The 17060-nt window shown below is 30.8% G+C and overlaps 2 protein-coding genes across 4 annotated transcripts in view; both read left to right on the top strand.

Moving 5' to 3' along the window:
* Nucleotides 1-3442, top strand: part of LOC100215680 (spindle and centriole-associated protein 1) — a 38322-nt gene extending 34880 nt beyond the window's left edge. Inside the window, exons 12-15 of one of the 3 annotated variants that reach the window (XR_010643427.1) lie at nt 2205-2279; nt 2470-2618; nt 2837-2929; nt 3166-3442. Coding sequence is in view for 2 of the 3 variants with exons in the window: in XM_065817106.1 (XP_065673178.1) it covers nt 2205-2279; nt 2470-2562; nt 2837-2929; nt 3166-3351 (447 nt within the window). In the remaining variant the exon portion in view is untranslated. Of the gene's footprint in view, nt 1-2204; nt 2280-2469; nt 2619-2836; nt 2930-3165 lie in introns of those variants that run through there. The other 2 variants (XM_065817106.1, XM_065817107.1) reach the window with 2 other exon arrangements.
* A 6449-nt stretch (nt 3443-9891) lies between these two features.
* LOC136090944 (E3 SUMO-protein ligase ZBED1-like) lies at nt 9892-11505 on the top strand. The gene has a single exon (XM_065817922.1). The coding sequence runs from the start codon at nt 9892-9894 to the stop codon at nt 11503-11505; it is 1614 nt and encodes a 537-aa protein (XP_065673994.1).
* The last annotated feature ends 5555 nt before the right edge of the window (nt 11506-17060 follow it).

Raw genomic sequence — 17060 nt, 5'->3', positions numbered from 1 at the left:
ATTTTCATATATGAGGAGTCAACTTGTAAACCAGATGTTTCACTTTTTACCTGCTATTGAAATCTACATACTATGTGTTTGTTTGACAATATTCTGCTAATGCAAAACTATGCTTAACAGTCCAGTCAATCTGTAATATTAATAACAAAAAAAAAGCATAGATACAATAATTTTTTTTTTTTACCAATATTACATTTTTGTATATACAATAATTTCTTATTAAAAAACTAAATCACTTTATAGGTTATATGTATGTTTAATAAATAATTCATTTTCATACTCATTATTAGGAATATAAATCTGTTATAAAATGTGTTAATAGTTAAACAGCAATAAATAAAGTTAAAATCTAACATAGATCTAACATCTAGGTCCATTTTGTGATATTAATTTAATTAAATAATATTTTTATAAAGCTCAAAACAAACAAAAAATGCCTTAACGTTGTATAACCAGAACTTAAATTGTTTAAAATCCTGTATTCTTGAAAACATTAAATTTATCTCCGAAAGCTCTTTAATGAGTCTAGTTTTGTAATTTAACACATTAGGCCTATGCTTTGTTTCTATTATACAAGCAACTAATTCTTTAGTTAAATATGGATTCATATTTTATTATATTCAAAAAATCAAGTAACTAAAGCTATGCTATCTTTTTTAAAGAAATATGGAAAATGATATTAATGATGATCTCCCGGTACCAAAACAGTTAGCCACCAAAAGCCAAATTCCGTAAATTACGGCAGACACAATTAAAATTTGAGGGATATTGCTTGTGAGGGATACTTTTGATATTTAAAAAAATAAAAAATTAGCAAAAAAATCCAAAGCTAACTTGGTTGCCGTTAAATTTTATCTCTATGGTCATAATTTGATAAGGGGCGTCCATAAAGTACATAGTTGAAAACAAGAAAACAAAGTATACCTTTTTTGAAAACAAGAAAACAAAGTATACCTTTGTTTTCTTATCAGTATGTTTTGGGTCGTTATCCTGCTGGTATATGGAATATGCTGGAGTATGGAATCGTTTCCCATTCTCAATTTTTAAGTAGTTGGTTGCAAGTTGGCTTTAAGAATTTCACAATACATTGAAGCATTTATTTTGTCATCAATAAATGTAAATTTGCCCACTCCTTTCCAAATCATACTACCACAAACCATCACATTTCCTCCTCCATGCTCAACCCTTCCTTGCAAATAATTCAATTTATAAGCTTCTCCTTTTTTTTTCGCCATACTTTCTAGACTCCATTCAATTAAGTTAATGATGGTATTTCAATCAATTGCACTGGTGATCTTGCATTTTTGTCCTCTACCAGCCACACTAGCAACGGTTCCAATCAGATTATGCTTCTTAACAATTGAGAAAACGAAGATATACTTTGACACAAATAACATCAATGTTTTGAAATGGTCGTCTCAAAGTCCAGACTTGAATCCAATAAAAAATGTGGTATATTTTAGACGGAAAAATTGGCGACCAAGCATTTAAATGCAAAGGTTTGAAAGAGGCTATAATGAGCGCATGGGATAATATAACAACAGAAGAGACCCAAAATTTAATCAACCCAATGCCCTGACTTGAAAGAAGCTATATTGAACACATGGGATAATATAACATCAGAAGAGACCCATAATTTGGTCAAACCAATGCCAAATTGTCTAGCTGAGGCCATCAATGTCAAAGGAAGCCCCACTTCATATTATTTCCACGGAATTTGATCAATTTGACATTATTTTTGAATTGTACGATTTTTTTTTATGTAGCCAATTACATGCACCATTAGATCAATTGTGTAAAACTTAATAGGTTTGAAAAGCAATTAATTCACCAATACACAAATAAATTCTTAAATCAATACTTGATCATTTGAAAGTAATCTACCAAGCGTACAAAACTTATTACGCAATTAAAAAATATAACGCCAGTATACTTATAGTGTTTACTTATTTAAAAGTTATCCGTTATATTATTAGTTTTTATTAAGTATAAATAATAATAACATTCAAATTATGCAAGAATATGTGTCCATTTTAAAACATATTTTTGGTCTAAGTATTAAAAATCAGCTTTCAAAGTCCAGAGTCCAGGGATAAAATAATAAATGTTTAATAACCCTGACTCTTTTTTGGGGGATTTCTTGTCCTGGGTTAGATATATACATGTTTTTTTTTATTATTATTTTGTGTAGAATTTTGTTGTAGATTCCTTCTACATTAACTGGGTACACTGCAAATCTTCTTTCTGCTGTTATTAGAATTACAAGATATTTAAAAGAGGTAAATGATGATGATGTTGTTGATGATGATGATGATGATGATGATGATGATGATGATGATGATGATGATGATGATGATGATGATGATGATGATGATGATGATGATGATGATGATGATGATGATGATGATGATGATGATGATGATGATGATGATGTTGACAATGATGATGATGATTCATTATATTTTTTAGAGTGAAGTCCAGCTTCGTGCTGAAATGTTGATGCGAAAAGAAATAGTCGATGCTCTTGAAGAACAACGTGACTTAATTGACGCGCTGACTGCTGTTAGTATTTTAAATTGTTTGAAGGCTCTGCTCCATCTGGATCCTCAAGGAAGATGGTAAACACTTTTGCATGCCTTGAGGACCAAACTTTAAAGCCTTTGATATATTTTTTACTTTAACATTTTGTTTTGTATGCTTCTTTAGTATTATGTTCTCCGTTTTTTCTTTGGGGTTTGAAAATTTTTCATACTAACTTTCTAAGTTTTCTTTCAAAACTGTTTTTAATTTATTTTAGTTATTTTGATATCTTATTTTTGTTGTTTTATTATTTAAGGATCTTATCGAAACCCAAGAAAAAAATGAAGAATTAAAGAAAATGATTTATGAACAAAATAAAACGAATCAAAAGCAACACTTCCAGCTTTCTGTAAGTGTTTTTAATAAAACGATTCTATTACATTTTAATTGAATTCCATTGTATAAAAATTATTTTTCGCAGCAAATGTTTTATTTTCCACAAAAGATTTATTTTCCAGGTAAAAATTATTAAATGAAGAAAAAAAGTTTTGATGAAAAAATGAATTTTTGCATTTAGCTCACATTAAAATTTCAACTCACAATAATGGCACATTAAATTTTTTTTTTTATTCTAATTTTTTATAGAACGACTTTCATCGATTAGAGAAAAAGCTGGACAGTTTTTTAATGTTATTTGATGACATTTTTGAAAAAGTAGATAGCAGCGAAACTGATCATTTAGACGTTTTTAGGGATGCAAAAGATTCAGTTAACAACGATACATCGAAAAATAATGAAATCTCGCCTAAAATATCGCCTATACATTTTTAAAGTTATTTTTTAGTTGGCAATATCAATATTTCTATAAAAAAATGTAAATACAATCGAATAAATAAAAGCAGTATGGTATTTTATACTTTCACGAATTTTCTTATTTTGCTTTTAATTTTATAAAAAATAATGTATTAAAATGAATTAAAATCGTCAAATACAAACATAAAAAATTTGTATCCGAAAATTTGTGGACTGGATAAATAAAATTGAATTTTACTAATATTTCAGCACTTACTTCACTAAATCCAACATATTATGTACCAGTTAAATAATCGTAATGTTTACTGGTATATATTTTGTACGAATATTGATTATTTAATTAAGGTACTTTAACAGGGTGGCCTGGAAAAATCAGGGAAATTATATATATTTTAACAACTTTCCAAAAGTCAGGGAATTTTGATGGATTCAGTAACAAATTATATATATATATATATATTTTTTTTTTTTTTTTTTGCGTGTTAGCAACTAAAAATCTTATACAAGTATTTTAGTATAGGTGGCAACTGCTGTTAATATTTTATAGTCTATTTTATTTTAATTATTTATATTGTGAATTTTAATAAATAACAAAAAATTTGCTATTTTATAATGGCTGCTACACTGGAAAGCATAATTTGTTCTGATGCAATACAAACCATTAAATACACTTTTAGTTAAAATAAATAATCATAATTTTATGGTGAAAGTGTTTTAAACTGAAATAAAAATAATAACTTTTAATATTAAAAAGAAAAATAAACTTTTACAAAATGTATATACATTTTGTAAAAGTTTACTATCCTTTTTCATACAGTAGTTTTCATAAATTTAGACGCACTCATTTGAGAATAGAAATTTTTAGTTTTTTAACGATAAAACAATAACGAAAAAAGATTTCGGGGTTTTAATTTTTGTAAATTTTAACAAAATTTACAAAAAAAAAATACAAATACTAAGTAATAATTAGGTATAACTACATGGTATTAAAAAAACAAACAAAAAAAATTCATAAATTTAGACGCACGATACATTAGGAGGCTTAATTTATGAACCAATCAGTATTTTGCGTATCCGCCTTTTGCTTTAATACAACTAAGAACTCTTCTAGGCATAGACTCAACAAGATTTTTGCACATCGCTTCTGGGACCCTATACCAGGTCTCCTTAAGGACGTTCAGCTAGTCAAATGTAGAAATTTGAACCTTTGCCAATTTACGGTCAATCCAAGCCCAAATGTTTTCAATCGGGTTCAAATCAGGTGAGTATGGAGGCCACGGTGTTGTCTTGATATTATTATATTTGAACAACTCCTTTGTATAATATGCAGTATGTGCAGTAGCGCCATCTTGTTGAAGTTTCCATGGTTTATCATTGAGCATAAGCAGGTCAATTGATGGAATTAGGTTGTTTTCCAGTACTTTTAAGTATATTCTGGAGTTGATTCTTCCGGTGTATGTTTGGCACATACCAACACCTTTGTAATTGAAGCATGATCAGATTCCTATCGAGCCTCCTCCACTTTGTACAGTCGGTCTAATGTACCTGGTGTAATACTTTTCGTGAGCCAATCTTTTGACTGTTAAGTTAGATTTGCGATTGATAAGCTCAAAGTTACTCTCATCACTCCACAACATTTTTTTTTTTCATTGTTCTATTGTCCAGTACCTTCTTTCACGACACCATTTTAGTCTCCTTTGTTCTTCATATGGACGCAGGAGCGGTTTCCTCGAAGCAGAGTAGACTCCAATCTTGTATTTGATAAGTATTCGGTGGACTGTGCTTTGAGAAATAGATGTATTTCGCGTTGTATTAAATTCTGTGGTCAATTCTTTGTAACTAATTCTTGGATTAGCTCTGACAGCTCTAAAAAGGGCACTATCGTCCTTTCTGTTGGTTGACAAGGGTCTATCTGGCCTCGCTTTCTCGCTGGCACCACCAGTGTGACGAAAGTTTTGCTTCGTTGTCCGAATGCATTTCTCAGAAACTCCAATGAACCTGGTGATTTCTCTATTACTTTTGGTTCCTTCTTTGATGTGAGCAATAGCTTGCCATCTTTCACCTTGAGCGATACGTCTTTTGCCCATTTTTCGCGTCTTTTTTGTGCAAAACTAACTTAACTTTTGTTTATTTATTAAATAATGATTAACTTATTCCAGGTAAGTAATATTTATATAAGGTTTTTTGAAAAAATCAATTAATTTGGCCTATTAATAAGAAATATGGGGAAAAAACTACTAATTAACTATCAATTATTAGGATATAAGACTTTTTTGATCGTGCGTCTAAATTTATGAATAAAATCAAATCAAGCTTATCAATTAACTTTTTTGTGTTAATTGATATAAAATGAGTAATAAATATCCTGTAAAAAAAATTAAGGTACTCTATAATAGAGTTTCACTTCCTCTATTAAACTATATATCAAACATAGCGGTAGCACTTTTATTTTATTTTTATTTTAAGTATTTTCTTACATATAAGTAAAAAAAAATGAGTGCGTCTAAATAGTGCTGTCTAAATTTATGAAAGCCATTGTATTTCTGTTTCCAAAAAAATTTTTTTAGTTCATCTAATTCAAAAGGGCTAATTTTCAAAAATATTTTGTCAATATTATTTCCAAACCAAACAGTGAAGCAATTTGTAGCAATCGCTTTTTTAACTTTTTTCAAAAAAGATTAAATTTGAAGGATTAAAAGGAAAAATTGACTAAATGTGTGAATATGAACAAAATTTTCATTTTATCATATTGTGTTACTAGTTAATTTTCAAATCTATCACTGTAGTTGTTTTGTTATCCATCACTGTAATCAAATTTTTTAAATATACATAGTGTTTGTTTTGAGTTTATATTCATACTTTTAATTCATAAATATAAAAAAAAGTATATAAATGATATGTATATAAATAAAACTTATATAAATGTGTTTACATCATTTGCTTAGAAAATAAATATTTATAAATTGAACAATGTCAAAACATTGTTCAATATATTCATTGTTTAGTATTATATATTCAAAATGTTACTTCAGCAAAGATTGGTTAAATAAGACCCTTTACACTGATTGTTTTTGGTTAAAAGAAGTTTTTAATAGTCTTCTACAGACTATGTGTTCTATTTGTCAAAAAACATTTGATTTAAGTAACATGGGCATTCAGGCAGTGAAAAGTCATGAAAGAAGTAAAAAGCATGCCGTTAGTTTGTATAAGAACCATTTGCCAATCTATTCTTTATTTATTAATATAAAATCCAAGAATTAGCTTCAAACAGTATTGTAAAAGATACAAATCAAACAAGAACAGTATTTTTCCGAAACAGATCACGTGCATTGAGTGATATAAGCCCTGCAAGCATTTACACAACAATTTATAGCTATGCTAAACGAGATAAAGTCATAAAAACAGAAATTAACTTGGCTTCACGAGTTGTATCCCTTCATGAATCTAATAGGTCCTGTACTAATATAGGAAAAACATTTCAACAAATATTTTCTGACAGTGAAATAGCTAAGCAGTTCAAGCTTGGAAATACAAAGACTGTCTATAATAGAGACTGGCCAACCGTCCTATGTGATCATTTTATTCGTTAATATCGATTATTTCGATTAATGATAAAAAAAAAAAAACCAAACGATTAAAAAGTTAATTAGAGCGAGTTTTCTATAAACGATCGCGTGACAAGAGAGCGTCTAAATGATTAAAATGATTAATATTCATGAAATTTGATTTTTAATCGATTTGATTTTTTTAATTAAGGTAGCTGCAATAACTCGAATAAATTATTTTTCAGTTTACTTTTGGCTATTGAAGTGGTTGTGCTGTAAAAAGTGAGAAGAAAATGCCGTCTTTGATTTGGCAATATTTCACAAAATGTGAAGGTAAGATTTTTGTTTAAGTATAATAAAAAAAATAAAGTGTATTTATTATTTTTTAATGATTTTTATCCTCATTTCACAAAATGTAAATGTAATACTTTTCTTTAAAGAAAATTAAATAATATTTAATGGTTTTAGCCTTTTTCCACAAAATGCAAATTAAGATTTTTCTTAAACAAAATAAATAATTCCATACTATTTTATATCTTAAGTTATTAATGAAAAAGCTTTAAAAGGCGCTTTTTAATGTAACACAATAATGCGTATTGACTCTCCTTCCGATTCTCCCGATTCCACCGATTCTCAAGAAATCGTAAGAATCGCGATTCTCAACTTTTTTTAACGATTCCGATTCTTTTTTAAAAGACTTTTTAACGACTTCACTTCTTTTATTATTACTCCCTTGATAATTTAAGTTAATATATACACTTTAAATGAGATTTTTTTTTGTTTAATTTACGTTAAATCTTCACTTTCGCATTTAATACCATCGTTGAAGTTAAGTAACTGTGAAGAAAAACCTTAACAACAGTAAACGTTGAAAATAAAAGTAAAAGTTTATACTCTAAATTTCAATTGATTTATTTTTTTCGATTTTAATCAATTTACCGACGGTAAGTATTATCATAAAAATCTTATTTGCTTGTTTTATTATAATAATTATTACTGTTAGTATTATTATTTTGTTTAGTATTATTATTTTTTATTAGTATTATTATTATTATAAATGCTGTTTTAATTTCAGAATATAAACATATATATATATATATATATATATATATATATATATATATATATATATATATATAGTGTCATTATCATGCCGAAACGTTAAAAAAGCGAAGTATGGGACTATTTTGTGATCAACTCAAATGACACTAACTCTGCAATATGCAACTTTTGAAAAACTGTTATATCCAGGGGTGGTGGCAGAGTTTGTCAGTCATACACAACATCGAACATGCTAAAGCATTTAAAGACCTTTCATAAATCTGAAATCAAAAATCAGAAACATGATAAAGCTAGCGTTATCGATTTTAATATATGCGAGGATAGCTCTACCGCAGGACCATCTTGTAAATCCAGTCCTAACCCTGCTTTTGAAACTCCTATGCCAAGGGAACCTTGATCTACTACACTCGCATCTGCATTCACAAGTCTCAACCCTAAGTCTGAGGATGTGGAGATCAATACTAGAAGCTCTTCTTCCACAATTAGTTTTATAAAAATGAAGCCTCTCACATCTACAGATCCGAAGGCAATAAAAATTACAAGGCTTATTGCTGAAATGATATGCACAGATAACCAACCTGTTAGTATAGTAGAAAATTCCGGTTTCAAGAGGTTACTACAGTTTTTGGAGCCAAGGTATACGATACCAAGCAGAAAATACTTCTCGACTATTGAAATTCCTAGCATTTATCAGAAGGTATCAAGTAAAATTCAGTTCTTGGCAAAAAAAGCTAATCATGATAGTATAAATACCGACATGTGGAGCCAACAGAACAAGATTGGTTACGGTGTGGTACCTTTTCCTTATGAGTCCCACACCGCAACCAATCTTGTTAACTCTATGAATGAATCATTTGAGCGTTGGGGACTACTTGAAAAACTCAATGTAGTAGTAAGAGATAATGCCAAAAATATTTTTTCTGCTATGGAAGTCGGGAAGTTTACAAATATTACTTGTCTTGCCTATACATTTCAGTTGGTTGTGAAAGACGGCTGCCTCAACAATGAACGCATATCTTTACTAACTGCTACCTGTAGAAGAATAGTAGGACACTTTAAACATTCAGTTAAGTCATACAAACTTTTGAGACAATCTCAGGAGATTCTGGGACTGCCTAAACACAGCATTATTCAAGATGAGCCAACTAGATGGAATAGCACCTTCCACATGCTGAGCCGTTTAATTGAACAAAAAGATGCGATTCTGAGTGGAATCGGTATTTTTCGGAATCGGCCCATCTCTATACAATATCTTTAAACATTACAACAAAATTAGTGACAAAAAGTTAAAAAACTAATTATTTATTACCTATATAGTGCATAAAGTGATTCATATATAGTTAAAGATTGTTGGACAACAGAAGGTAATTGCATAGAATGAATGATAACAGCCTCATACCATGTGTAGACCCCCTGACCCCCAAGCCCTCAGCCCGTTCTCTGGATCTAACATCAACAACTCAAGTAATTACTAGGCCTGCATATGCTTTGCCACAGACAAATATAGTAATTTTTGTGTTTTTAGGTGATAGAACACGATGTGATACATGCCATGAGAAAGGTCTATCTGTGTATTTCTCTTACAAAAATGGATCAACATCTACGATGCTATTCCATCTTAGAACCAAACACCCAGAACAAAATGATGAATTGGAAGACTTAAAGAAGAAAAGTGTGGAGGATAAAATACGATACTTGTCACAAAAAACAGGAAGTTGTTTGAACTCAAAAAAGTCATCTGTAAAGTATGGATACAAAAGTCCTCGCCAACAAGAAATTGATATGTCTATCACAAGATTTCTTGTACGCTTGAACCTACCACTACATGTTGTGGATACTGATGCATGGAAAGATTTTCTTTTTGACATCCATCCTGAGGCAAACACAAAGCGCAGCAGTACTTTAGCAAAGTATAAGGTACCTCTACTTCAATAATTGCCTTCGTGATGCCATGAAGAAAAAACTTGAGAATGATTTAAATGGCCAGGCAGTTACACTAACAACAGATCACTGGACATCTAAGCCTGGAGACTCATTTCAATGCTTCACAATACATTACATTTGTCCGATGTGGAGGTTGTATTCATACACACTTAAAGTTGCCAAGTTCAAAGGCAAGCATACTGGTGTAAACATTGGCAAAGAAATTGATAAACTGATTTCCCTGGACTTCCCTGTTCTCAAAACTTCAGATGAGATTTTTTGTGTTGTGGATGGTGCAGCAAACATGAGGTCAGGTTTGAGTAATGCAAAATTTGTCAAGAGCTTAAACAGTGGAGGCCTTCAATGCATTGATCACAAGCTTAATAATATTCTTCAAATAGCTGTTGAAGCAGACCCAATACTTAAAGCAGCTATCCAAAAACTAAACAAAATCACCACTAGATTATCACATTCTGCACCATGTCGAGCCCTTCTCTCTGAGGTGTGCCAAGACACACAACTCACCTACAAAGTTATACCCAAGCCATGCAAAACGAGGTGGAATTCACACTGTATCATGATTCAAACAATGGTGCAGATGAAGGAGGCAATTTTAAATCTAAATGTGTATGACATTTCAAATCATTTTGAAAAAGTTCTCTTGACTCATGGGGATATCACACCACTAGAGGAAATTCTCCCCATTTTGCAAACAATCAAGAAAACAAGTGAATGGATGTCTTGTGACAAGGAAGTGAGAAATGATTTTGCTCTTGTGCGAATCAAATCTTTGTTTTTGACTCTCAGAAAAGAGATTCAAAAAGATGCAGGCTCTCATTCATACAAAGCTTTTTTAAACAAAGCACTTGATCTTTTGACAGAAAAATTCCCTTTGGAAGGTGCAAAGATTAGTGCACTTGCTCTTGGACACTTGTTTAATCCAGTTGTACGAGGTTCACTTCTTCCAGATGATTTAAAAGAAAGCATGATTAACTTGTTGATAGAGGAACATGAATCCACACTTCAATTCAGAGAAAACAAACTTGTCCTTGTTGAACCAGATTTGCTGTTTGAACCAAATGATGATACTTGTGAAGAGAACATGGCAGAGTTGCTTAACACTTCGTTAGCTGCCCAAGGGTCACTGTCTCTAAGTTCAATGGAAATTGAGACTCTTAGATCAGAGTTCAATGACTATGCACTGTTGCCACGTGTTGGAACAAACACAGACATCCTGGAGTGGTGGAGGAATAATGAAAAGGTAATTCCAATGCTTGCCAAAATTGCAAGAGGGGTATTGGCCATTCCACCAACTTCATCTTCATCAGAGAGAGCTTTTTCCACTGCAGGGAAACTGCTGACAAAACATAGGCATAATCTAAATCCAAAGACAACTGAGAAAATGATTTACATCAACAAAAATTATGATCATTTAAAAGACTTGGTAAAAGGAAAGTGGTATTTGAACAAGGAGGATGTCCCTGCTGAGAGTTTGGATGATATTTCAGAGTCTGAACCTTCTTCTGCCACAAGTTCTGACTCAACCAATCCTGGAAGAACCTCAGATTTAAATGAACTTGAAGATAATGCTTTGGCAGAGCAGCCAACACAACAGCCTTCAAAAAAGAGGAAAAATTCCTAAATCATCTGAAGCCTTGCCTCTTAAACAAACCAACAAAAATATCTAAACTAACTGAGAGACTTTTTGTTTGCCATCTTTTAATGTGTTCGTGATTTTTGTACAATAAATATTAAAACAAAATGTGTTTCATTGTGTTTTTCATTTTGTGTTTTTCTCTTAAAATAAAAAAAAATATTTTATCGAGTTTTTTATGAACAAGGAGTATTAGAAATTTAAAAAATCTAACTAGATTTAAAATAAATAAAATGACTAATTGTTAGACAATTTGATTAAAATGATTAGTAGTTTACTCGAAACTGATTAAAACGGTCACACAACTTTAATCGAATTAATGATTAATTTTTTAATTTGGTTGGTCATTAATCGATAATCGAAAATCGCGGTTGTCCGCTGTCTAGTCTATAACATAACTCATGGTATTGCCCCCTATTTTTTTGATGCTCTTCTGAAAAATGTTTTGAAATGTAATTTTCTGTGCATGTTTGACTCGACACTTGATAGATTAATACAGCAAAGCCAAATAGATAATTATGGGCGCTTTTGGGATATAGAAAAGCATAAAGCAAATACTCGTTACTTCTCATCTGCTTTTTTAGGGCATGCAACTGTTAATAAACTGAAAGATAGCTTTAATGCAGTGATTGGGGACATGTTTTTGCCTAAATTAATACAAGTTTTTATGGATGGACCCTGTGTAAACTGGAAATTTTTTAATGCTTTAGAAGAACATTCAGGTGATTATTTATCTGATAAAAAAGTCAAAAATTAAAAATACTTTGTAAGATTTAAAAAACAGTACTTTTCTGCATAATTTAAACATTTCCCAAATTCCGGAATGGATTTAATTTTTTGTAAAAGTTGGCGTTTTTACATGCAAATAATGAACAACAAAATTTTAACTTAACATAAACTTTAAACATTAGCTTAAAAACTAATAAACGCTTTTAACTTTTTTAATGAATTTCTAAACGTCTTGTTTATCTTAATGTTTGTTAATTAAAAAAAAAGGTTAAAAATTAAAAAAATGAAAGTAAAATTAAACTTTGTATTGAGGCTATCAATAATAAGAAGATGTCATTTTCAGAAGCCGCTTTATGTTATAAGATTTCTTAAAACACTATTTTTTCAGATTAAAAAGAATAAATGGAACTGCTGGTGTTGGTAGGCCAAGAGCAACAAGCCAAATAACGGAGAGGTTTATTGTTAAACTTGTACTGTTTATGAGTGACATTGGCTCCAGCTTAAAAAGAAAGAATATTTTAACTGTGGTCAAAAACTATTTAAAGGAATCTAAACAAGTTCATTTATTCAAGACCGGTAAACCTATTTTATTAATGGGGGAGCATTCGCTAAGGCTGCAACCAACCTGATATTAATAATTTAGATTTCTGCTGGTTAAAAGTGGTTCACTGACAGAAACAGTGACAGTGAAGATTTTTTTTTAACTGATTACAAAAGAAATAATGGAAGACAAGATTGAATAAATAGATAAAGCACACTCTGTACGAGCATAATGTTATGCCCTTAGGGATCGACCATAAAGTACGTACGCTTTTTTTCGAATACCCTCCCCCCTCCCAACCGCATTTCCCATACGCTTTTTTGAGTACCCTCTACCTCCCTAAAAGTGCCTACGCTTTTAACCTACCAACCCAACATTTTATGATCCTTTTTTAATTGTCTCCATACTTTTATAATTGACCTACTGACCCCCCCCCCCACGTCTCATACACGCCATTTGCAAACCCCCTCTTCCTCTCAGAGTGTGCGTACTTTAAGGATGATCCCTTACATTAAAATATAAACGTAATTTTAAATTTTATTTAATTTAGAGGTCTACACGAGTATAAATTATTTACAATTTTAAATTGAATGCTATTTTTTGGGGATTTGATATGTACGTTCAGAATTAGGAACATGTGTTTCTTATTCCGAACGAAAACTTCGCTTTTTAAAATTAAAAATTAACAATATTTTCATCATAAAAATACTTGTTGCTTGATATGGTTCGATTCAGTTTATGTTCCATTTTATTTATTTTAAAGCATTCATTTGAAATTCAAAAAACAAGCGGAGTTATTTAACTTTAAGTGCAATTATATATACGTATATATATATATATATATATATATATATATATATATATATATATATATATATATATATATATATATATATATATATATATATATATATATATATATATATATATATATATATATATATATATATATATATATATATATATATATATATATATAGTATTACATATAGTATCGGACAAAACGAGTGCAACCAAATAATGCTAATTTAGTTTCTTTATATAAAAGTGCTGCATTTTTTTAATTTAGAGAAATAACTATGTAACTGTTTAGAGACAAAGTTCTTCAAGTTTTATTCATCACAAACTTCATTATTTGTACACGAAAATTAATAAATTAATCAAAAGTATTAAAAAAAGTTGATTTCCTTCTGGACAAAACAAGTGCAACTCGACAAAATGTTGACCAAGCTGTATTTCGCTATCAATATTTCGTGGCGAATCCTTTGTTGTCGATCACAGCCTCGCATCTTCGAGGCATAGATTTGATCAGGTGATCAATGAAACTTTGTGGACTTGCTGCCCAGGCCTTTTGGATTTGTTTAAACAGTTGATCCTTATTACGAACACCTTCACGATTAATTCTGCGGTTGACGATCTCCCACAGGTTCTCGATAGGGTTGAGATCCGGAGATTGAGGCGGCCAATCCATCACCGATAGGTGGTTGTCTTGAAACCATTGCTTGACTATTTTTGCAGTGTGTTTCGGATCGTTGTCTTTCTGAAAAACCCATTTTATTGGCATATTCCATTCAGCGTGAGGTAACACAACATCTTTCAGGATATTTTTATACATGAAACGGTCCATTATTCCATCGTTTCGATGTATTGGACCTAGACCGTTAGCTGTTAGCAGAAAAACATCCCCAGACCATTACATTGCCTCCACCATGCTTCACGGTTTTATGGCAGTAACGTAAATCGAGGCGTTTTCCGGCCAGTCGACGAACACGGCAAATGCCATCGCTTCCAATGATGTTGAACTTCGATTCATCACTGAGCAGGACAGTTCGCCATTTCTGTACATTCCAGTCAATATGAGATGTAGCAAACAGGAGTCTTTTCTTCTGGTTTTTTAGTGAAATCAGCGAATTCTTTGCAGGGCGTCGAGAAAATCCGGCTTCAACAAAACGTCGTCTGATTGTTCGGTCCGATTGAAGCAGCTCTAATTGCTTTTGTATCTCGACTGATGATATCCAGGGATCCTTCTTGAAGGATCTGACAATCATAGAATCCTCTCTAGAAGTGGTGGAACGCGGGCTTCCACCTATGTTATCTGCTGCCAACTTCCCCGTAGAACGATATTTGGAACATAGTCTTGATACGATCCATTTTTTCACGCGATATTTATCACAAATACTTTTTTGTGACATTCCACTTACGTAATCGCCAATAATTTTCTTTCTTAGTTCCAATCCAAGACTGTCGGGAGCCATTTTTGCGCTTGAAGTTATAAAAATAATAAAAATAAATAATCACGCTTCTCAAGGCTTACTGAGTTACATTTACCTTGTGATGATGCAATAATGCTCTGTGGAACACAACGTCTTGGTTGGATGTGGACTGTATTGACGTAATGAAACACTTGTTGTATTTCACTTCTTGTATTGATGTTCTTCGATAAAACACTTTGATAAAACTCACTTCGATAAACTGTCTTGATAATACTGACTGATTGACTTCCATATACTGACTGAATTACATGTTGATTTACATGTCTCTTATATAGTAAAATGAACCTGTGTGAACCTGTTCTGGAAGATTCTAGATGCTTCTTTTCGATGCTTCTGGAAGCTTCTGGATACGTCTGGATGCTTCTGAATGTTTCTGGATATTTCTGGATGCTACTGGATGCTTCCAGATGCTTCTTTTGGAAACTTCTGGAAGCTTTTGCATGCTTCTGGAAACTTCTGGAAACTTCTGGATACTTCAATTAGTTATTTGACTACATGCTACCCCTGACAATCTAGAGGTTTTAACTTACTTTTACTTCCCCAGACAATTTTGCCATAACTAATGCGACATCAAATAACTAATGTGTCATCAAATAGCTAATGTGACATCAAATAACTAATGTAACATCAAATAACTAATGTGACAGTGAATCAAAGAGTAAGTTGAGTTAAATGTCGAATTAAATGCTTTTCAATTTATAAAAGAATTCCAATACATTTCGCAATTTTATTTCATAAGTTCAAAATGTGGTATTTCCATTAGAGATTTTTTATCTATTTTAACACCTAAAAGATTTCTATGCATGACTCTTTTTATATGATTGTTACCAATGATGAGCGCAGGCATATCACATGGTAGTGATGATAACTTACAATTGGAAAGAGAAAATTAATAATATGCTGGCGAAATATTAGTTGAAGTTTTTTCAACATAGTGATAAAAAATGTGTAAGCCATTGTGTTAAAGTCACACATTTTAAATGTGCCAAAAAAAAGTTTTGAGATTTATTTGATTTCACAGGTTTAGCCAGAATAGCTTTTGTTACCAAGGAGATTTTGGAAAGCAGCTGACAACCGCTGTGGAAGAAAAGAGGAGATAAAAGTATTTATTACGCCGTTTGTTAATTCTGTCTGAAATAGTTTGAAATATTTTTAGCTTTCTTTTATTTAGATGTAGTTTTTTAACTTGAGTCAAAAAAAACTTCTTTATTGGAACTTAATTCAAGTGCCCACCAAGATTTTGAATACTAAGGTTGCTTTTTATTGTATAAAGTTTCCTTAAAAGCTGTTTCATTACGCTCAGCATTTCAGTATAAAAGATTTTAACAAAAATTTTTCATAAATTGATTTTGTTTTCATAATTACAAGTTATCAATCAACTAAAATTGTTAAGGAGAGAAGTTAAATGTATTGCTTGCCATATAATTGCCATAAAAAGTATATTTAGAAACGTCGCAGTGGTTAGAATTCTGGCTCAGAAACAAGAGATCCGAAGTACATTGCTAGCTCGTGCCAAATAAAATTTCATCATTACCCAGGAAAAAAGTTCTATAGAACTTTTATAAACTTTTGAAACAAATGGCCTATAGAAATTTTATAGAATTTCTACAGAATTTTTATAGAATGTCTATTGATTTTTATAGAAGTTGCTATAAAACTTTTTTTCTATAGGAAAAAAAGTAGAAAAAAAAGTTCTTTAGGAACTTCTATAGAAATTAACAGAAGTTCTGTAGTAATTCTTTAGAAATTCTATAGAATTTTTATGGGCAATATGTTTCAAAAGTTTATAGAAATTCTATAGAACTTTTTTTCCTGGGTATTTATATTATTTTTTTGTATTTAGTTTTTTTATTTGTTTTGTCTTTCTTTTATTGCATTCAAAGAACTTTTTTTTGAAAAAAAAAGAAAAAACGTTTAAAAGTTGTCCTTCATTAGCTGATGAGTTAATTTACTAAAATTCATTAACTAGTTTTGTAATTTATAATTTTGTTTTTATAACA

Source organism: Hydra vulgaris, chromosome 14 (assembly GCF_038396675.1).
Source record: "Hydra vulgaris chromosome 14, alternate assembly HydraT2T_AEP".
Classification (NCBI taxonomy): domain Eukaryota; kingdom Metazoa; phylum Cnidaria; class Hydrozoa; order Anthoathecata; family Hydridae; genus Hydra; species Hydra vulgaris.
This window is presented reverse-complemented; position numbering and strand designations above follow the sequence as displayed.